At 39.4% G+C, this 23,660-nt stretch overlaps 1 protein-coding gene across 13 annotated transcripts in view; it reads left to right on the top strand.

Moving 5' to 3' along the window:
* Positions 1-23,660, top strand: part of MAGI2 (membrane associated guanylate kinase, WW and PDZ domain containing 2) — a 727,751-nt gene that overhangs the window by 487,869 nt on the left and 216,222 nt on the right. For all 13 annotated transcript variants that reach the window (XM_048300656.1, XM_048300645.1, XM_048300648.1 and 10 more), the window contains one exon: positions 10,328-10,407. In XM_048300656.1, coding sequence (XP_048156613.1) covers positions 10,328-10,407 — 80 coding nt within the window. The remainder of the gene's footprint in view (positions 1-10,327; positions 10,408-23,660) is intronic.

The following is a 23,660-nucleotide window of genomic DNA, read 5'->3' as shown; positions in this document are numbered from 1 at the left end:
GGTGTCAATTCTGCTTTAAGTCCTGTATTTAATGTAAAATGTTGTGACTATCACATGAAGTGTAAACAAATGTTAAGAATAAAGTTTGTGCATGGGGCTTTTTAATGAACACTGGCATGACCAGCTATAGCTTCTGGCATATACAAGGCTGAAAATAGCAGTAACTATTAAAATATAAGTGTCTTTGCTGAAAAGGGCAAAAATATGCTTATTCTAGAAAAAGAATAATTAATATAACTTTGCCCAAGCAAGCAGAGTAGAACTAGGGTGACCTCAGGGCTAGCTGAAACCCTTTTTTCCTTCTTACCTTACTCCCAGATTTAATTTTTCTGCACATATTGAATGCTCTGAAAGAAAGCAGACTGAATTATATGGCACTTTTATTTTACTTGTAACAAAAACCTGTGATACCTTTGGGGGCTGGGGGAAGGGATGATGGGTAGATCACTAATACACCAAACTGTGAGAGTAGTAAATACTGCAGGAGGTAATTTAATAGAAAGTAAATATATATTTTGTAACGAATACAGTGAATGCAAATAGCCCTGATGCTCTACAGAGCAGCCATTGCACTCCTCAAATTCCTTTGATGTTACAGCTTACTTCCTTTCCTGGAAATGCTCTGGTTTACACTGCAGTTCTGACAATGCTCATCATTCACTTCCACTAAATGAATGTTATGCAAAGCAAAGCAATCAATCAGAGGTGCAGACTGGATAGAAGGGCTGTTGTAAGGACTTCTTGCTTTTGGGATTGTATTGTTGAACAATGTATTCGCAAAAAAAGTGCAATTACACATTTGTAAAAACACTAGATTATTTACTAGAATCCTAGCAAAGGAGCAACTCACTGATCATTTGAGTTTTCACATTGCACAGCCTTTGCAGGGTTAAGTAGGAATGTAATGCTGTGGGGATGCTGTTAAATTGCCTCTTTGTTTACAAGTCACTTTGGTTAATGGCATGAAGAGACTCTATTTGCTTTCACAAAAAAACGGAAAGATAAAAAGACAACAAAAACCTATTTGTCTAACAACATCTCCCTGAACAGTAGTAAAGATTGTACTAGATTATTAAATAATAGATGAAAAACAAACATTTTTAAAGTGTACATCACAATGAGTGGGAAAAAAAAGACAGACTAGGCAGCATCTTTTATTGCTTTATTTGAGGATCTTGTGAATTGTGCCTTTAAACACTAAAGCCTTCTAGCAGCACATGATCTCAAGTTCCGGGTTGTCGCAGGTACACCCAAAGGTCTTAGATTTCATGACAGCATTTTCATTCATTCACGTCAAACTAACCTCTAAAATTCGTGTGTGATCTCACTTATCAAAACTGCCATCAGAATAATGTGGCAGATTTACAGTGAGAGAGGAAGTGACTTCATCAGGGGAGAGATAATTGTCTATAGACAGGACTATTTATTTGTTAATCATTAATGGTTCAGTTAGCATTTTGTAAAGCACAGTAGAAGGAATTTCTTCTCCCTCAAGGACTACAAAGATGAAAAAAATTATCATCTACCAGACACTGAATGATTCAAAAGATGGTTGTATTTTAGAGCATGCCTTGATCTGTTTCTTCCTTTCTTTCCCTTTTCAACGTAGGGGCATGACCTTATGTTTACCTGTTTTAGCATTCACAGACCGAACAAGAGCATCTCTTCTTGCAACATAATACTTACCACTGTTTTTCAGGAAGATCTACATTTCTTGGGCTGTTTCCAGCCTTACATATGAATCTGAATTTTCAAATAAAGGCACACACTACACAAATAGGACTCCATCTCTTACATTTGGTTTCACTGAGAACATATGCTAATGAGAATATGCAATAATTAACAGACTGTATATAAATTGGAATACCATCAAAAAACCTTCCAGTTTTGCTCCTTCTTTCCTGCTTTAAATGTGGCTGGTAAGAGTGGCATATTTTGGCATGCTTAAATAAATTATAGTCACCACTCACTTTTTTAGCTTTTCCCTTTCCCAGGGATAAGGAAAGGCTGTGGTTCTCCATAGCCTTCAGACCTTGCCTTGCCAACAGCTCTCAAACCACATACTAGAGACCCAAACTTGTGTTGTGCTCCTCAAGTCAGCAGATGCTGGTTGTGTTGGATCCAAGCATCAGTGTTTGCTGTGTTGGTCCAGTGCAATGCTGAAGGGAATAAAAAAGGACCGAGATTCTTGGGGTGTGTGCTATCATGTGCAGTCAGGCTGAAACGTGGCCCTCACCCAACTATCCAGCTCCATCCCATTGCATTATATATGCAACTGTCCTGTACAGTTGGCTACACATTTTAATACTTTTTTATAAAAGGCAGAATTGGATTTCTCTTTCTGTCCAGCCTTCTCTCCACATATAGGCAGCAGAACTCTGTAAGGGGTGCAGGGACAGTAGGACATGAAACCTAAAGTCAACCTATTGGACTCCATACTGTTCAAAAGCATATATGGTTTCCTTTGCTTGTATTATATTAATTGTTTTCTTAGGGGATAAAAGTCTAGAATAAGTGCAAACTGCTGTAAAACATCTTTAAAGGATCATCTTTTTTGACTTGTGCTGATGATTTTTAGGAGAATGTGGCCACATGACGTTTGACAAACCACTTTCCAGTACATCTCGCAGACATTCAGTCTCTTACTACTTCAACACCTACTTCTCCAAACAGCATAGTCAGCATTGCTTTTTGGACCTGTTGCCATATCTCTTCTAGTTGTTAAAGATTTTTTTTTTTATGAAAGCACCATAAAAGACTAAAAAACAGCTATAAAATAGTCCTTTGCCAAGGACTCTCCTTTTCACTGTAAAAAACAGCCATTAAGTTTTTTAATACAGCTGGTACAATTTCAAGTGATATCTGAAGAGTACAGCTTCAAGAATATTGCTATTGACTTCAGTGGGATCAGATTTTCTTTGTAGCAGTTTTTAAGGCAGGAAATTTTTTTGACTGCAGGAATAACATTTATCCCAACATCTTGTTTACCTGAAGAACCATGATATATTTAGTTGCTCCTGATTGCTCCATCAGTTCACAATTGGAATGCAGGATACTTTAGTTAAGCCTGGATACACCATTACTATTTTTTGTATTAGAAGATACACCCTCCTACCTGCACTTTTATAAGTTACTTGGAAACTTTTGTGAGTTATATCATCAGAGTATCAGTCCATAATAATGAAATGTTTTGGTTGTCTGGATATTTCTGTTACTTGAATTAAGTAGCAATTAGGATGAAGTTTTTTTGGTTTTTTTCTTTTCCACATACTGTTATAATATTCACTTCTGATAGGATTTTTCTTTGGGAAAAAAGCCATCTTGAATTAGTCTGACTTCATTGTGTAGACAATTCTGATTCATCAGGGGTCTTGAGCATATCACCATAAATGTCTGTAATTCATTTTCTTTGTTTATGTGTTGGATTGGGTCTGTCAGTTTTGGTCAGCATAACAAATCAGATTTCTAATGCATTTTGGACTTCAATATGACATACAGCAGGACAGGCTGCTGAAAGAAACTGAGAGGGATCTTTTCTCCTGAGACCATTTTCTTGCCTCATGAGAAATTAATTAGGAATATGAAGATGGTAGAACTGGAAAGAATTTCTAGAACGCTGAATTCCTTTTTTTTTCTCTTGTCTATTGATGTTATAAAGACATTATCACTCTGTACTAGTTGTGTGCTGTCCCTTGCTCTCACTTGCTGTTTTTATCTGTGCTGACATCCAGGTCAAACTGCCAGCTTAACTCCTCTTGTCTTTCCTCACTTTCTTATTCTAGTCTTTCCCCCAAAGGTCTCTGCGGCTCTGTTCTGCAGAATTCATCTTCCAGGACCTTTCCTCTGATGTTTGTCATGTTTTTATAACTTTTCTGCTTTGTATTTATTGAACTAGAAGAACCAGTTCACCTTTCTTGCCCTATAGCATTAGGTACCTAATGTAAACCAGTTGCCAAGCCTTCTTCGGAGGTCAATGGAGAGAGAGAATTCATCCTGTCAATGGAGAGAGAGGCTGATTCATCCTGTCCATATATAAGGGCAGAATTAATCTGCCAAAATACAGCTGCTTCTACCAGTAAAGATGTCTCCAGATATCCAAAACTCTGTCTGCTGTAGTATGTAATTTGTGTCAGGAGTACACTTCTGAAGGAAATCTTCTGGTTGTCTTCACACACTGTGATTTGGCTCACATTTCAGAGTATGCACATTGGATTCCTTTCAGATGAAACTGAAAAGAAAGTTGATCTCTGGGAGTGCACTTCATTTTCTACAACCTCTGGACCCTGAACTCAGTCCATGAGACCAGATTTGCGTTAAAACTAGTCTGTGTTCCTTCTGATCTAAACCATTTCCCTATCTAAATTAGCAATATCAGCAGACTGCAGAGCGAAACTCTTGGTGCTGATGACCCAGCAGCCACAGCTTCTACGTCTTTTCAGGTGCCATGGGCTGCATGCCTGTGAATGTAGTGCAATAAGTGAGCTCCTGCTGTGCATCTTTTAGTTTAAATTCAAGTGAAAAGCTTACAAGCTTGGAGAACGCTTAGTGTGAAAAAGAAGATAACTGGGAGACAGATTCACTGGAAAAGTGACCTCCTGATCTAAGCCAAAGCACCACTGTAGAGGCACAGTAACAGCCCAAGACATCTCCATGATCCTAGCAGATATGACACAGACCTTGTCAAAACCAGGACCTTCTGGAGTGACAGCCAGATGCCATTTAGGAGGTGACATACCAGCATTATGTCACTTAAGAGCATATGATTAGGTGGTTCTGCTGGAAGAGAGGTAAGATAAATTATTCTGTATAGGTGTCTCTCCCTTGAAGAGAGATGAATCCTACACAATTAGCTATGTAATTTTTGTAGTCACATGAGATGAAGCCCATTCTTTGTCAGAAATTAAACTGCCTGAGTCAAAGAGAATTACTTCAACAGCAGAAATTACCACAGGAGACTCTAAGCATTTATATATTCCCCTAAAAATCTTGCATAAGCCTCTGCTGCTGCTGCAAGTGCCTGGAGGCAGCACCACCGTCTCTGGGCTGGGTACAGAAGTGCTCCTCTACTGCCCAAGGCCATCTAAGATTCACAGGATAGAGCTCCCAGACCTGGGTCTCTTAAGGACTGTGAACTCTGAGCACACCATGAAATGCAAGGCAAACTGGCAATCACAGCTGCTGCCATGCAAACCACTGCCAGAGGACGACTTCCTTTTGTATCTGTTCCTACATGTGTGCAAGAAGTTTAGGTAGCATCCCACAATGGATGGATTGTAAAATTGCTGGTTTGATGTTCTGTTTTTCCTACCCATGTCCCTCCACATACAAATTACCTGAAGATCATTATTATGCTACTTGAAAATCTCTGCAGATATGCAATGCTTCAGCATAAAAAAACGGAGGGAGGAGTTAGCATTGTTGAAGTCCAGGGGCCCACAGAACACTGTGGTTTTCTTCTCCTATGTTCCCCTTTGCTCAAGTTGTTAGATCAAGGACCAGCCGAAATTTAATATGTTCACAATAAAAAACCAAACAAACCCATATGTGCTGCCCCCAAACACACTGAAGTAGCACACTGGTAAATGCCCTTTTTGAAATGCTTTTCACAATAACATGCAAGTTACATACCTTGCAAGACTCACTATTTAGAATAGGTTTGCAGTGCTTTTAAAAGACATTAAAGCTATTCCTGTCAGTAAGTACTTTCTATATTTCCTTCCAAAAGGTTTCAAGAGATTGCCTGAAGGCTTTTTAGTACAAGAAACTTCATCTGTCAAAGTGTTTTAAACTGACAGATTGATAACACAAATCCATTATATTCAAAGCTTGAGTAAAATAATATACTGTCTAACAAATAATTATAATAAAAAGATAACACTTTGTTAGATAAGAAAAGCCACACTCCTAGTGTTTTTTTACTTCCTAAAGATATTGAGTGGTATCCAGTGAGATTCCCAGAGAGCCTCTAGTCCTAGTACCCAGCTCCAGTGCTATTAACAGGGAACAGAGGCAAATAAACAGACTCTGTGAAAAAAGTGGAGCTATAAAGAAAATCTGGAGAAAAACAGGAGGTTGAGTCAAGGTTTCTGGGAAGTATTCTGTGCTTTCTTTCACTCTGTTTAAACCAGTTGAAGAACTTTTTTTCCACGTATATTCAAAATTGTGTGCAACTAATACCAGAGGACTCTGATTATAATAAACTGTCTCTGCTAGGTGCAAATACTTGGCAAAGAGAGAGGATTTAAGTTAGCTTAGCAATAATTATTTTATTGACTTTGGCTAATTATTATTTGGCTAAAGTATTAAGCTCTGCTTTACTGAATGACCTTTAAAAAAAAAAAAAACAACTTCAACACAGTTCAGGCCTACCTGCAGTTTCTATTTTGTGCATAGCAGGTAACAAATTAGGATGAATTTTAAAAAGTTATGTTCTTCCCATGTTCCATGTGCTTGAAGCAAGACCAAAGGGATCCTTTGTTAACTGCTTTCAAAGTTTGAAAAATTAGGAATTTACTGTTAATTTCAAGAGAGAGTTTAAGACAAGCATTGTTGGTTTGCCAGCACTTATCTCAGGAGTCCTAACTAGTAATCAAAATCATTGAAATTATGTAAAGATGGGCTTTCTAGACGTGTTTTTAATTATAAGGTATAGTTATTGCCAAATAATGAAGCATTGGTCAGTGGAAATTGCTGGTGGAGCCACAGATGTATTTCTCACAGGATGCTTTTGTTGCATCACTTCACTCTCATTCTGTCACTGACAACAGCTCCAAATTCCTGTTGGAGCATTTATTCCACAACTGCTGCTGCTATTCATCCGCAACTCATTCATAACTAATCTGTAAATCCCCAGCCCCTTTTCCTTCTGGTCTGTCTATAAGACTTCCCAAATGGACACACATGATTAGACCAGTGGTAAGGTACACAGGTTATGCCCTCTGCCAGGTTTTTAGTGCTTAAAAAGCATTCAGTGTGCACAGCCTATGCAGCAGATATGTGTTACTTTTGCCATTGGTGTTAATTTGGCCAATTTACTGCTCCTTCTGTCTCCTCTCCCATAGTTAAAGCTTTCCTATCAAGGCTTCCTTTATAATAAAAACAGTTTAGGAGATAAATGTTGTCTTCCTTTAGCTTTTAGAGATTCTAGTCCTTAACAGAACTGAAGAGGGAATAGCTGACACAAGGGAGACTGGAAGAATTCCCTGCCAAGTAAACCTCCTGTGCAGAACAGAAGTAGACATGCATAAAAAACACTATGCTGTACTCCAGGGCTACTCGTTTGCCTCTTTTATTGAGAGCAGTGTGACAGTAGTCATGTCTGTCCTCCTTGAAAGAATGCTTGTGTGTTGTGTACCTGGTTGCTAAAATGATCCAAGCAAACAGCACTATGGAGAGCATAAGAGGACATTGATGGTACTGTAGAGGTGTTAGAAGACAGGTGGGATTGATTCTGCCTTCTTTCAAGTCCTGTCTTCAGAGCAGGAAAGGATTTTTTACCCACTGAAGCACTTGCCCAGAAGCATTTAAGGTCCCATTGCAAGAGTTGTTTAGTCCCACTGCATTGTATGTCTAGTATAGATTATAAAGTGGAGAGGCAGGGCAAGAGAAAAAGCATGGATACAAGTAAGGAAAAGAGGGATGAGTTTCGAAAGGTACTTTTCTCCTGCAGTTATTTGTTATAGATAAAAGTTCTTGCGGATGAGTTTTGCTTTTATTAAGTAGCTGAACAGGTTTGACAGATAGCACCTAGAAGAGGAGATTGAGTGCTGTAAGAGCTGATCTAAATGAAATACCATCTCCATTCTGTGAAATTCCACTGCAGACTGAAGGATCACTCTTCTGTTGTAAGAGCTGTTGATTTTTTTCATTTGTTTATGGTTTTGTTTAATATGGCCATCTTGCACATAACTGAGACTTCAGTCCTGCTGGGTTTGCAGAAGCCACATTTATGCTAAAGGGTAACATAACTGCTTGCTGTTCTCAGTTTCACCAAAAACCTTGAAGGTTGTAATCCAACTAATTCACATTTTTAAATATTGATGCTGAATTGGGCTTGTTTTCAGCTTGGCACCTGTCTTCGCAGATACTTGAAAACTCTTTCTAAAAATATTATGGGGGTGTTTTCAGGGCTGGTGAATTGGCCGGGTGTGAGGGGTGGACATTGGCCAGTTGACTTGCAACAGAGTTGGCTTTTAGTACTGCTGCTGTCCCTGGCTTGTTTGGTGGATGTGAACAGTAATTTCATGACTCTGTGACTACATTTTCTCACCTTTAAAACAGGGGTAATTATTTTTACTTCCTTTGTAAAATTTAAGATTTGCTCTATACCACAGCAAACATTGGTAGTAGTGGTCATATATATTGCTCTTTTAAAGCCATCGGAGACAATCTGTGATTCTGGTTTAGTCCTTGCAGTCAGTGGAGGTCCTTAAAACAATTCAGAATTAAGAGCTGGGAGAGAGTGGCTGTTGTCCAGACATGCCCACACTCCAGAGATGCAACTGCAGCTTCCACAGGTATGTCCAAGCTCACTCTGAACCCTGGCACTGCTGATGGGTTAGCCTTGGTGGTGTGGAGTTCAGCATGTGCTGCTGGATGCACCCAAGTAGCTCAGTGGATGGATGCTGGGGCGATGAGCCCACGCTGAGCTCCACCCTGCTGCACTGACACTATTGGAGCATCTCCTCCAGTTAATTTAAAGCTAGCTCAAGTGTGTCTGCACAAGCTGTGGTTGGGCTGTGGCTGCAGTATAAAAATGCACCCTACAGGAGACCACAGGCAGCCAGAGCTTCTGAGAAAGTCTTAGTTACACTTGCAGTCAAGCACAGGCTGCTGGCATCATTTCAAGTTCACCTTACCTTTGGCTCATCATTCTTCATACTCTGCAAATATAGCTCAGCTCTCAAAGGAAAGGGTTTCTTTATCCTCTTCACCTGTCACAAATGGTGTTCTAGACTAGATAATGCATTAAAGAAAAAAGAATTTAAATGCCTCAATTTTCATTTAGTTACTATTTTATCCATACATAACTCTCATCTACCTTCGTCCCCATCCAAAACATGGAGGAAGCTTTAACATAGTGACAATTTGCTGAGAAGTAGGCGCTGTCACTGTTTTGAGAAAGAGAGAGAAATTGAGGCAGAGGAAAATTTATCTGCCATGGAAGACAAGGTGGGAGAAGGAATTGGTTCTATTTATTTATTTTTCCCTAAGGGAACCAGTGGTGTTGGGATCACATAGACTCTATCAGTAACTCACAAACAGTTGCATCCTAATCCATTTTTTTTGCCAGGTCTCCTGTTTTTGTACACCTTATACCAATGTTTATAAGAGAAGTTGTAAGCACACTTTAAAATGACACAGCAAATTAATAATAAACTAAATAATTCAATACTGTATGGAATGAGCTTCCTCCTAGGATGTGTCAGATAAATAAAACATGGGTTAGAAGTGTCTCTGAATGATGGTATTGTAGGAAAGGCATCTCAAAAAATCAAAGAGTAATGATCACATCATTTTCTGGTTTATAGTCTTCCTTAATATATTTACAATATTTGGCTCCAAATTTAATTGCTTATGGGTAAGGTATACATTGAAAGGATCTGGCTTTAAGTCTCATTAGCTGTGCTAAGTATCAATTCACTTGGCAAAATAATCTCCCAGAAAACAATTTGTGCCAGTTCAATGCTATTTGATGGCTGATTTCTCAAAGATCTATTCTGAGTATAGAAAGGAGCCACATGATTCATTCAGCTTGTGCATATCTATTTTATCTCTATGGAAGGATTATATATGGAGAGATAAAGGTTTGTTAAACAAAGTATCATTAATCACCCTGTCCGTAAATGTAGACTTTGCAGGAGCATGCTGTAATTTGCATCACTTTTGCTATGCCTTGTCAGTGCTGCTGGTGAGAAATAACAAACCTGTATTTATGAAAAGGACAGGTTTAAGACGAAAATAATTCTATCCGAAAACTGTGAGAATGGTACAGAATCCTGTCGCCTGCACTCGTTCAACGGGAGAACACTGTATTTGTAATAAATTCCTTTTGCTCTGGATGAGTTCTGCATTTTCAATGAGGTTAACTTGGCAACATTCTAGTTGATTTTAATAAAAATAGCTGCTTTGAGGACAGGGAGCTGAGGTTGCCAAATTTACAGCTGCCTTGCACAATTACTCTTACACCTCCTTCAGGGCTACTTAGAACCAGTAAGCAAATTAAGTGTATCGATTGCAATTTTGTTGGACTAACCCTTTTTTCTTAAGGAATAAACTTGATTCCTTTCAGTATGTGTCTGCTCAGAGTGATCTCTTTTCTTTTCAGCCATAACACAAAGACAACATCATGGCTGGATCCACGACTTGCGAAAAAGGCTAAACCTCCAGAAGAGTGCAAAGAAAATGGTAGGTGATTAAGTTTTCCTTGCTGCTCAGAGGGGATTTTCCTTTGTGTGTGTCTCTCTTTCAGTTCTTACAAAAATCAGGCATTTGGGGGAATGGTGAAAGGTGTTTAATTGCTGCTTTGGTTAGAAGCCATAAGTGATACCAGTTCTCAGTGTGCCATGTGTTTCTGCTTTTTATTCCCCTTTCTGATGCTATCCAAAGCTGAGGATCACAAGTGTGTTTTCTGCCTGTTGTGTGTGTGACTCCGGGACTGACCCTCTCCCTCATCTCCTACAGAGAACTTTGGTCTGCAGAACAGAATCCCTTTTCAGATTCTGAGCTTTTAATCTACAGGCGATTCAATGCATAAGGGAAACTAGCAGCACCGTGGGAATATGAATATTGTTTGATTTGTATTTAAAGGTACAGTGCTATGCTATTTAGTAGCCAATTTAAACAAAATAGTGTCTGATAAAACAGGGTGTGGGAGGGAGACAAGAGATCAGTGTCTGTCAGAGTTCAAGGCTGGATTTGGGGGGTACTACATTGCTAATGCTTTAAAATTTAAAAGCATATATACTGCTGAGGATGCTTAAAGGAGCTGTAACTGTTGAGCAAGAGAGATTATTATATTGACAGATTCAGAGATTTGAAATAATACAAATCATATCAAACTATCTTTGCATTGAGTATAATTTCTAATTTTTCTCTGGTAAAGTTTATCAGTAATCAAAATCATTTAATAAAGCCAAGGAAAGAATGTGTTGTAGTCGATCTGTTTCTGATAAGGGGTTTTTTTCATTGTTCTATACTTCCATGTCAGTTCGATTAGTCAGTTAAGATGTTATGATTTCTAAAGGCTGCTACTTATTTTATTGTTGTGAGATACAGAGCATTAAATGCATGCATGCTATGTGCTTTAATTCAAAGCATTTTAAAATATTTTTAATGTATTAGTAAGTTTTCAGGTACTGCATCTGATTTATTTTAAATTGTCCAAAATATATACATTTTGTTAATGTAAATACTATTAATGGAAAGGAAAGTCAGAGCTGATTAAGAGGTCACTGAGGAGTCGCTGGCTGTAAGAATTGCAGGGTCAGTGGTTTAGTAAAAAATGTTTCTGGGTTGGTTTTTTTTTGTAAATGCCTTTCTTTTGAAAGATTGATATATTCCAAAAATTGCTTCCTTATTTCAGCAGCAATTCTGACGTTCTCTTCTGACATCAGAAATTACATGTCTGAATGATTTTGTGATGCTTATTCTAGCACAGACAACACGAGCTCCCAGACTAAATTCTACAGTGATTACAAAAAGGTCTGATACTGAAACAAAACAAGGGCACAGGAGCTTTGCTTTCTGAATTTCTCACATTACTTATATGAAGCTATATCTTAGCCTGCTCCTAAGAAAATACTAATGGAAAAAGCAGGGGAAAAAATCCACCAATATCTGTGGAGTAACATTGCACAGAGTTACTTGGAGTAAATGTGTTGCTTTTTTTTTTTCCTTTTTTTGTTAGCTGTTGTATACTGAGATCAGAACAGCACTTAAAAAAAATATCAAAGTATCTGAAACAATTTAAGATGAAGATCAGTGCATTAAAGAAAAAGCATTATTTTATAGTTATTTGACCACTGGATTACTGAATCACTATAGTATGCTGGGTCATGTTGTTCTTTTAAGATTGCTCAGCTCATTAATGCAAAGTACTTGGAGTGATGCATAAAAGACTTTAGGGAGAGATTTTCTATTCTTACAGTGATTGTTCTTGCAACATCCTCTCTTTTCTAAGGTTCTCCTGTTTTTCAAAAGTATCATTTGTCTTTTTTTTAATCCAATACCTGCAGAGGAAAAAGTTCTTCAAAATTGCTTATATGCCTTAAAATGACTGTACCTTGCCAAGGAGGTCCAACACGAGGGACTTTGCTATAGCACACAGGGATTTGGAATTTTTGTTTAAATTTAATCTAACTCCAAGAATTAATTTCAGCTGTGGCTTGGTAGGTGTTTTTTTTATGCCAAACATCTTTTCTGTTGCACTTTATGATTTATTCTGGCATACTTTACTCAGAGATACAAAATTTTACAAAGACATAAGTGTTTAGATAGGAAATGATACTTACCTTGATGCTTTATCGCTACCTGCATAACCTGTGCTTTTCATTGACATTCATTTTGTCACATCTGAAACTTGTATTGATTCTCTGAGATACATTAGGACGTCTTAATCATCTACCAGATTCTCCTATCAGGTTTTCATTGTGAATAACCCAACTTTTGTGTTCTCCTTTCAGTGCAAATCCTGCCAAGTCCTCCTTCTTCATTCTGCCACCAGCATGCAGTTTCCACACCAGACAATGTCCAAGCAGAGTATGATATCAGAGTCCTGATGTTCCGGGCTGGTGGTATTGAGGGCCCCCTCTGCTCCACGCATTTCCTCTCTTCCACTTTCTGCTCTTCAATACTCCTTTGCCAAATATGATTTCTTCATTATCTCTGGCTTCTGTATCTGCAAATCCCACTGCTTGCTCATTTCCTTTCACAAAATCTGAATCAACCTTCCAGCACATCCCTCCTCTTGAAAAATTTTCATATGCTTTTGCCAAGAGATTGACAAGCTCTACCAAGTCAAGCTTTCTTTATCTGCGTGCTGTGGACTCTCTGTTTTTCTTTAATGACACCTACTGCTCTAAATCCTTTTGTAGGTCAGGAGGTTTTAAGTGCTGATCTTTATTTCTGTCTCTCTCTCATGGAACTTCTGTGTGCACTTCAGCAAATTACTTTGACTTTTGCTCTGTCAGATCTACTTAGATGGCAGGTCTTTGAAGCAAGAACTGCCTCTTACTCTCTGTTTTTATGGTGCCAATCTGAGTTTCATAATAGCAATAAGTAGAAATAGCTGGCAGTTCTACAATAACAGCTGCAATTTTTACACGTTTCTGATTTCCTCCAGAAAATATTGACCTTAATAGAAATAATTGTGTTTTCTCTGCTGGAAATACAAATTAAAAATTTGGGGGTTTTGAATTTAAATACTACTTTTAAATGATTTTTTTTTTACATCAAAATTGGTTAAACAATTTTTATGTGTAGAGTACTAGAGAAGGTATAGTTCTGCCCCTTTTGCATCTGTGAGGTAGATTCCCTGGTTGCTAAATTTCCTGTAAAGTCATATAACATAGTAGATTCATGGGCTTTGCATGATTACAGGTATATTATGTGAGTGGTCTTCTAACTGAGTCTGTTCTTCAGGAGAGAATATGGAAAAGAATGACAAGTCCCATAAGGCAGTAAGAAATGTAGTTTTATATTGAAAGGCAGTTCAGCTGTAATGACATGAAATATCACAGGTTTAAGGAAGTTCATTTTTCATTAAGAAATGTAGCAATTTTTTCAAATTTTTTAATTCATTTTAGGGAACTTTTATTCTGGAGAAAAATCAAGGATTTCTTCTATATCCAATTTGGCTATTAAACAGCTGTTGAAATTTCCTGGGATCAGATATGTAAAGTTTCACTCATTTCTTTTACAAATTTCACTAATTTCATTACTAATCTGTCCCAAGCAGTGGTCTCTATCACTCTTAACCCTCTCTTTCTTTTTATGTCAACCTCCTTTCTCCTAGTTTTGAAATACAAATAGGCCTACAACTATAAATAAAACTTTGATTTCACCTAGCATTCATCCGTCATCTGTCTTTCCATCTCCTCTACACCCACCAACTTGACTGCAGAATATAGATGTTTATGTAGGGTGAGCTGAGTTGCCTTTATACTTCATTGACTGTGAATATCAGCTCTGCTTTGGCACTTAGAGGACACAGACACCTGATCCACCTGTGTGAACACCTGTATGCAGACAGACTGCTGCATTTCGGTGTCTTCATGCTGAACAGAACCCCACCCTCCTATCCCATTTTGTTGGGTTATATATTCCCCACTCCTGTAGTCACAGGCGGTACCTTTGATGCTCCCACTGCCCCACGCAGCTCTTCTTCAGAATTTGTCATTGCTTACCTGATTCCTTACTATGCTGCAGTAAGATGTACCAACCTTTCATAATTTTGTTTTATAGATGCACTTGGGCATAGGCATGCTGGTTTTATGAGTAAAGCATTACTCTTGATTCCCTTACACATATTTTTCACTGGAAGCCATGTAGTGAGCTTTTGTCTTAAACGGATACCGTTTGTGTTTTCCGATGCCCGCTAATGGCAACTTGTAGAGGATAAATACTCTCCTACAAATAGTTTTTTTATTTGATTGTAGTAGCCTTGGGTTTGAAAACAAATCTTTCAGCAGTCTAGGATACAAGGGGTTGTGGGATTTTTTGAGATATTGGGATATATCCGTATCAGAGCACTACATGTGAAACTTGGGCAGACCAGTGCTGTAGGAGAGGAGGAGGTGGAATGAGGAGGAAGTGCTCTACACTGTTGACTGAAAAAAGTGCTAGCAGGACATCTTACAACTCCAGACCAATCCCCTGTCTCTGTTGAAGGAAGTATCCCAATATGAACTAGGAGAGAAGGCTAGCTTTTGGGTTTTGTATAGTGCTGTGTGACCCTGACCACTGTGTTTCTCTACATGGTATTCTGCTCATTGCTTCCAATATTTTCTTTTTCTCTCGATGGCTTGTAAAACCTTTTCTTCTTTTCTGTCTCTGCAAACCAGATTGGACTGTGCAAACGAGAAAGTACCTGCTGAGCATAGAGTATCTCTTGGAAGGGCAGTATATTTGTCTTTGAGATACCTGAGTCTCTGCTAAATTTAGGTGAAAACTAACAATAGACTCAGACTTTTACAGGGGAAATAGTACGATCCTATAAAGTTCATTTCCCCATGAAACCGAAGTAGAAAGTGATATTATCTTCAGAAAAGTAGTTTTCTATTCCTGATGAAAACAAGAATAAAAATCATAAAAGTCATGATTGATATCTAATGCTATGTGCTAGTTACACTGTGTGTTAAATGGCACCATTTGTTCTACTACAGTCAAGGGTTTACCAGCATTACTATTTTAAACCTTGTATCCAGGGAATTATATTTGCTGTTGGAAATATGTTGAGAAGAGTCTCTTTTTTAGACTTTGTACCCGCACAGCCTAATTCTTTTATTCAAATGCTGGAATGTTGTTGAGTATTAAATAGGTCACCATATGAAATTATGCCTTTATATAGAATGAGACATGACTATGTACAAAGAGGCCTTCGCTTATTTTGTTATCCATTCACATGTGCATTTTTTCAAGAAATCTGTCTTGCAGAATTTTAGCTTAGTGTTAATTTAAAACATGACTAAGCCAGAAATAAGTAAGGGCCACATAAGTGTCTGTCTCTAATACAATGGAAGCAATGCAATTCATAAAAATTTACTTGGTCTATGTTATCTTTCATTATTCCTGTTGTTATCAGTTAATAAAAAACGGCTTCTAACCACACTGAAAAAACCTCTCTGTCTATCCACCTATCCATGTTACATGAAATTTCAGAAATACTTCCAGTGGGTTTAACAGTTAAAGCCATTTGGAGGCTGGAGTCTAAGCCTTAGTAAAATATTTGCCATGAAAAATACAGAATTTTTATATTTCAATACAGACATATTAAGTGATTTCAGGTGAGAGGGGAAGCATTGTGCACAACCACAATGGACAGGAGGTGGCTGAGGGAGTGCTCCCTCTGTGAAGGGGCAGGCAAAGAATTCCCCGTCATAACTGATATGGGCACCTAAGCAGATACTTGCTGCAACATCTGATATTTGGATGCCCAGTGCCTGAAAAGAAATCCAGATCCCTGTTTTGGGAGTTTATTTGTGGGTAGGAAATTGAGTACAAAATGTCAAGCCAAAAAGGCTGCACAGTCAAGAGGGACATGGCTGAAGACAGAAAAGAGGAAAGGCTAATCACAAGCTTGCATCCCAAATTTTGATCTCTTCCAGAGCTTAGCAAATTTTGAGTATCACATCTCTTTAAGAGCTTGAATCTGGCCTCCTCTGCATCCTCTCTTGAGGACCAGTCCTCATTATATATGTTTCTCAAAAAAATGTGGGAGGGTCTCCTTGTTTTATTTTAAAGCAGAAGTTCCTGCATTGCAGGCTGGAACAAACACTATCCTGTAAGCAAGAAAGACATGTTGAGTAAGATCCTCTGCGAGGTGGGATGCAGAATGTAATTTCAGATTAAACAATCCAGAGATATAATAGAGAGCAGCTCCAGAGAGGAGCATAGAGTATGACACTGTCCCTCGACATTTTAAACCATCTCCTCTGGGATGGTTTGAGTTCCTGTGCCAAGAACTGTTGTTTTGTTTTCTTCCCAAGGGCAAGAAAGCAATGCTTACGGAGTTCAGCTGAGAGTGCCAGGCACAGATGAGTAATTTTGCTGCAAACTTTTGATGCTGCTCTGCAAGCGCTTTTCAATTCAGACATCAAACCCTTTCCTGTTCCAGGCCTGAGTCACTTCTGAGCAGGGACTGCCCATCACGCACTCCTGCCTGGTGGCTTTGTGATAGGAACAAATGACTGGGAATTAGGAAACAGATTGACAGAATACCACATTTATTTCCAGTTTTGACTTAAATCCAGGTGTTTCCAGATGATAAGAATACGGCACCTTTAAATCACAGAGTTTTTACTTAGAAATCCCTTTTGCAGATTATTAACCCCATTTTAAGTATTATTTAATCACTTTTGTAATGGAGCTGGCATTACTTGTAATAATATTGATCACAATGAAATTTTTTTCTGTCATTTTAGGACATATTGAACATGGTTTTCGCAGCTTGCATTTTCAATTTTGGGTTAATTAAACCATAACAAAATATCTTGAACTGTTATGACATTTGGAAGGGCATTTCATGCTGGCAACACCATCTGGGCATTCACTGACCAAAACACCCTTCCATGCCAAACTCACAATAATGATAATAAAAATAAGAAAGGGGTTACCTCATTAGAGTTTCTTCCTAGGAGTTCAGAAGACGCTTCTCTGGATGACCTGGTTCAGTGACACAGCTTGTAAGAGTAATTCTTCATCCTTAGATAAGTTTTAAGACAAAATAGCTGTCCACATGTACATACCTTGGCTGTCTGTGCCCTGGGCAGCATTCTGGTATCTCCCTGGGGGAGCTCTTGCAGACAGGGAGGCTTCCTTGGAGCACACTTACCAGTGTAAGAGATAAGTCCTTTCAGCTGTAATGAACTACTAAGTATTACTCTGCCTTTACAACCATTACAGTTTCTCACAGTCTCAGCCATACAAATCCCTGTAGAGTACTAACACTAATCTTAAATAGAGTTGGTAATTGCAAGGACAAGAAGGAGTAAAAGTAGAGAAAAAAATTTATCATTGATTATTCAGCGAGCACTTGGCTCTCTTGCACTCACTACTCCCACTGCTCCCTCAGATTGTGCATTTAAATGGGGAGATGCCCAGGACCCAGAGGCATCCCACAGCTGCCTGCTGTCAAAGCACACAGCCTGCAAGGATCCCTGTCTTTGGAGGTATTGGCAACCCATAGTAACTCTTCCAGCAACCTGAGGATTTTAAAGGTTGCTAAATGCAGGTTGAGGAACCTACTAACTTGTCCCGTGGTCCTTCATGAGGAAAACCACAGACTTTCATTCTAATTGCTTCATGATGATTTGAAACAAATCACTTCAAATTTCTGAGTTTTTTGAACGAGGGTCATGTAAACACACCTTTCATGTGTCTGTGAAGATTATTTGCTTGTAAACTGCACTGAGATTCGCAGCTGAAAAAGTTCATAGATCTATGAAATAATATTTTTGCTAATGGCCCTTAATGCGTAAAGTATTGTAACATGTATAACAAATGTCCCCTGTAAGGAACACAGCATGTTCATCAGTGGTGTGAGATACTGTGAATAATGCATTTTCTAACAGCAGTAAAGGTTTACTGTTATTTTGTAAGACTTTCCAAATTATAATTTAATTTCAGAATAAAATAGACACATTCACCAGTGACATACCCCAAAACAGAGCCAGCAAACTGGAGCTAAAATGATATTACACTTTAAACTACACTGCAACTGAAGGGCAGTCCAAGGCTAGAATGACTATGGTAGCTTGAGTTCCTGCTGGAGCTGCTGAAGCTACTCGCATCCAGTTTCCAAAAGCATCTCTTTTTCATTTTGCTGCCAAGTTAAATGGCTAAGCTTAAGTAGTTTTCAGCTGGAATGTGTAATGTAATTTAGAAAGGGAGGGAGAGAGATTTTGTAAACTCATTGGGAGAAACAGGGCCAGAGTTTTAACAATTCACATCTTTAATGAGCTATAAATTGGATTCCACTCACCACTGAAGCAAGTAGCAGAACTGTCATTGGCAGCACAAGGGGTTTTTTCCCACTGTAATGCAAACAACGTGTGGCATGAGAATAGAGGTGGCCTGAAATATTCCTACAAGGACGATTGAAAGGAGTGATCCTGTCTTGTCACACAGAAAAGAATTCACCCCACCACATTTTGCAAAGATCAAGGCCTTGATGCCAGTAAAGAACAAAAGGTTGACATTCCTTATGAAATATTGTTTAATCGTAGGTAGAAATCAGCGTATATGATTTTTAATCCTATAATCTTTATAGCTTTAATCCTTCAGTCCCTGACTTCTGTTGCAGTGGGGATCCTGCAACACGCATATATCAAACCAGGAGTCCCGTGGAAAGGAAATATATATGGACAGACAGATTCTTGATAGCTGTTTCAGAGAGATGTTTATTTCTCCAGCCACATGGCCGGAGCTCTGCCCAGGAACTGTTCCGGTCACGGGACCAAGGGTCCTTCTGCCCGCGCAGGGAACACAAACCAACCAATGGGAACGAGGCTGAGCAGGGACAGGGAAGCCCCGTGTCTGTGCCCTCAGGGCCCCTCTCCCAGGGCTACACGGCAGGGGAGGGACCCCGACACCTCACCCGTTTTATTTTAATAAAAGGAGAATGAAAACAACTGGATAAACATAACAAGAACAGTTTCAAAACAAAACAAGCCACCCTCCTGAGTCTTTAAATGTCCAAACAGATTCTGTGGAACATCTTAGGGCTGACAGAAGGGAGACAGGACTCTCTGAGCATGCTTTGTGGGGAAACTGAGGCAGGAGAGGGTTTAACTTCTTCCCTCCCCCTTTTCATCCCCCACTCGGCATTGGAAAGGGATTTTTGGGGAAACAATTGGCAAAAGCATGGTTTTGTGAGGGAAACCATGGATGAAAAAACGGATTGGGAATACACTGGGGGTAATAGGACATAGGGTAAAAGGGAAAGGTGGGATTAGGAAAGGGAAACTGTAGGGGGGGCTTACAATAGAGATACTGTCTAACGTGACTACGATTTTTTGCATATATACTGCCTTTTACAGAAACACCATCAGGCCCAGTGACCTGCGATGCTTGTAACCCTTTTCTCCCTAGTACAATATTAAATTCCACCACCTCTCCATCTCCCAAGCTTGGGATGCATTTTTCAGGGTTATTCTTTTTAATAGCAGTTCTATGCACGAATATGTCTTGCTGGTTGTCACACCTTGTTATAAAACCATAATTTTGCTTAACATTATACCATTTTACTATCCCTAAGATCTTAGTTACTATGATTTTTTCCTTTTTTCAAGTGGCTGCTGTTTTCTGTCTCGCTGCGTCTTTGTTCTCTCTTTCGGTCGCTCCCGTGTTGGAATTCTCGGGGCTGCTGGTGCCTGCGCGCTCTTCCCGGGGTCGCGTTCGGGGCTGCGCGGGCCGGGCCGGGCCACGCCGCTCAGTTCTCCGTGCGTCGCCTCCTCTGGTCGCAGCTTCGCTGCCGATGCCGGGCGCTGCACCCACGTCTCGGCCGGGCCCCCGAGCGATGACCCCCCCGCGCCCGGCTCCAGCGCGCGTCTCGGCTGGGCGCGGCTCCGCTCCACCGCCACCGCCAGCCGCTGCCTGCGCGCCGCCCCTCTCGGCCGGGCGTTCCCGGGGCTCGCTCCACCACGCGCTGCACGGGGCCATTCGGGCACTGCCGGGTCCCGCCGCTCCCCGCTCCGCCACCGACACTGCGGCTCGCGTGGCTCCGCCCGCGCGCGGGAACTGCCTCGCTGCTGCTCGCAGAGCGCTCGGTGCACGTGGCCTGGGCCGCACGGTCCCTGCGCCACGCTTCCCTTCACCAGGACACAGCTGACATTGCTCAACAGTCTCAGTAACTAAATAATATTCACGAAAATATTCTTCCATCGGCATATATTTTGACTCCAGTATTAACTGTGTCCAAACGGTTTTCCAAAAGCCCTTGGTAAGAATTAAATCCCAAGAAACATAGAAAAAGTTCTTAAACAACCATGCCGGGAAGTGTTTCAGTTCTTTTTGAGCTTGAATCAAGCTAAAATTTACAAATCGTTGTTCAAGAATCATTTTAAGCTTAAGATAAATGTCCATATGCGGCTCTGAGAGCCAAGAATCTTCCCACGGTTCCTCCATAGTTTAGATATGGAATAGCAAAGCAAAACCAAGAAGAGGAATCCAAAGTTTCCAGGGTTTACTCACACAAATCAGTCGCTTAGGGATCGGGGATCGTTCTGCTCTCAATTCACCACCATTTGTTGCAGTGGGGATCCTGCAACACGCATATACCAAACCAGGAGTCCCGTGGAAAGGAAATATATAGGACAGACAGATTCTTGATAGCTGTTTCAGAGATGTTTATTTCTCCAGCCGCATGGCCGGAGCTCTGCCCAGGAACTGTCCCAGTCACGGGACCAAGGGTCCTTCTGCCCGCGCAGGGAACACAAACCAACCAATGGGAACGAGGCTGAGCAGGGGCAGGGAAACCCCGTGTCTGTGCCCTCAGGGCCCCTCTCCCAGGGCTACACGGCAGGGGAGGGACCCCAACAGACTTCTAAATGGCAATGAAGCGTGATAGATTTAACAATGAGGGGCTTGTGGGATTATATTCATTACAACATGTCCAGCTACCTTTGGTTTTATTGTTTCTCCTCCCTCTGATTTTTTATGAAAGATTTTCTTTTTAACAGAGATCATTAATGAAAAAGGAATGTTAATCTTCTCCTTTTAAAAAATTATTCTTCATAATCATCTCATTTTAAATTTCGTCTAGAAGGTCAGCAATTTCATCAAATTTAGGAGCCAAAAGCCAATTTGGTGTTCTTTGATGGAAATTTTGACTTGTTGCAAGGAGTGGTTGGCTGTTTTTATGGTAATTTCAAAGTCCATTGCTGCCAAATAAGAACTCTGATGACTTGCTAAAATCTCTAGTAACACTTGTTATTTTTCAGATAGCTTTAAAGGTAGAGTGTTTGTCATTTTTTTGAAACATTCCTTGATTGCTCTTTGCTTACAATGTACTACAATTAAAGAGAAGATGTATCTAAACCTTTCTGTTCCAGTAGCAGTTGAGTTTCACAAACACAGTTACCTCAGGTTTTGTCTTAGTATTAAGTGAATTCCTTGTATTTATGATTTCCATTTCTTTTTATTTTTCCAAGATGCTTTAAAAAAGGTTTCAGTTATTTTCCTTTTGTGACACCTGGTCTTTGATTCCAGCCTAAAATCCTCAAAGTGAGTGTTGGAGTCCCTGTTAAATAGAACTGGGAAATCCTGTCTGAGCACAGATATCCTGTATTTAAGATTTGACAGATAATGCAGCTCTTTAAAAAGCCTCTGTCTTTCATGACTAATACCCTCGAAGACCCAGTGGCAGATAATCACTGTTTGTGGGACAGAAAAAAAAGTGGTAACATTTCAAGCTTTTTGAGAACTCAGTATCTGCCTGAGTGGGAGGAAGGCACAGGCACTTAGTATGCGGATGGCAGATACTGCAGAACTGTTGGGAAGGAAGGAACTATATTTTCAGAATTCATAGTAGAAGGCTTTGGAATAGAATAAGTGGCTATAAAAGGTGGAAAATATAAAAAGCAGAGATGTGGAGAATGTGTTGCTGTCTATATAAAAATATATTTGGATTTGTGATGTCTTTAAACGTTAGAATTGTTTCAGCATAGAAACATGAAGAGGGAAAAGTATCTCTGGATATGAGGAAATTCTGAGACCTGGTAAGAGGACTGATAAGGCAAACAGGCAGGATTTTGGAATCCTGACAAGAAATGTTAAAATTTGTTTCTGTTAAACATCAAACCTTTTTATGTAATTACATTGTACAGAATACAGTCTAATGTTTCATCAAAATAATAATTTCTGATTACATGTTCTGGTGAAGCATTGGATCTTTTTGTCTATGCAACTGTAAAAATTAAAAGGCCATCGAAATGCAGAATGATTCCAGATGAATGCAGTCACTTGCTATAAACACAAATGAGCCTTACTTACATATCAATATGTGCATATTTCTGTAGCCATGCAGGCCAGACTCTGGTAACTCCTGAGACTGGGATGCTGCCCAGAGATCTTCCCTGTACAAAGATGAAGCACCCAGATCTTATGTTGGATCCCCTTCCTTCTGGTGCATGAAGGAGGGGAAAAGAGTGATATGAGGGAAAAAAAGTCGTATCTTACTATCAAAACTATTCACAATAGCCCAAACTAGCAATTTCATCTGAGAAATTATCTAGTCTAGATACTATCTCACTACTGATAACCTACACCCTTCCTGTACTGACACTGCAGTGATGACATTGCTCTGCTTCACTCTGAAGTTGACTGAGAAGCTACAGCTTCTTTTGTCTGCACACTTAAATGTACTCACCATTGGACTTTGTTTCAATGTCCTTTTGCTCAAATAGACTGCAAAATCTGAGAAATGTTTTAATTATAGAAATTTTTATTTCATCTTTCAGCTCTGACACCACCATGAAAGACATGAGTTGCTCTGTCCAAAAGTTTTGTTGTTTTGGAAGGAGGGAGCAAAGGTTAAAGGAGAGTTGGATTTATGTTTTTAAAATACTTTTTTCCTCTTTTAATCCCAGCTGGATTTCTCTTATCTATTTTCTCTTCAGTAGTCTGTGAGTTTTCCTTTTTACAAGAAAATCTTTGCTTAGAGAATTTAAAGTTATAGTTTACCTTCTCAATAATAGAATATTTACTTGAGGAAGCAAGAGTTTTCCTTACAGGGGAACACAATTCTCACAATTTTCACTCCTTTAACAAAATTTCAGTCATTCCAGTTTTCCAATGACAGAAATAGAAACATTTGATCAGCATCTGAAATTTCTTTTCCTTCTGTTCAAAAAAATGTCTACAATAAGTGTATATCACTTTCATATTAAACAAATACTACAGCATTCATTGTGGTCATGTGCAACTATTGAATCTGAAAGTGT

This window comes from Corvus hawaiiensis, chromosome 4 (genome assembly GCF_020740725.1).
Source record: "Corvus hawaiiensis isolate bCorHaw1 chromosome 4, bCorHaw1.pri.cur, whole genome shotgun sequence".
Classification (NCBI taxonomy): Eukaryota; Metazoa; Chordata; class Aves; order Passeriformes; family Corvidae; genus Corvus; species Corvus hawaiiensis.
Note: the sequence above shows the minus strand (reverse complement) of the source record. Positions and strands in the feature narration are given on the sequence as shown.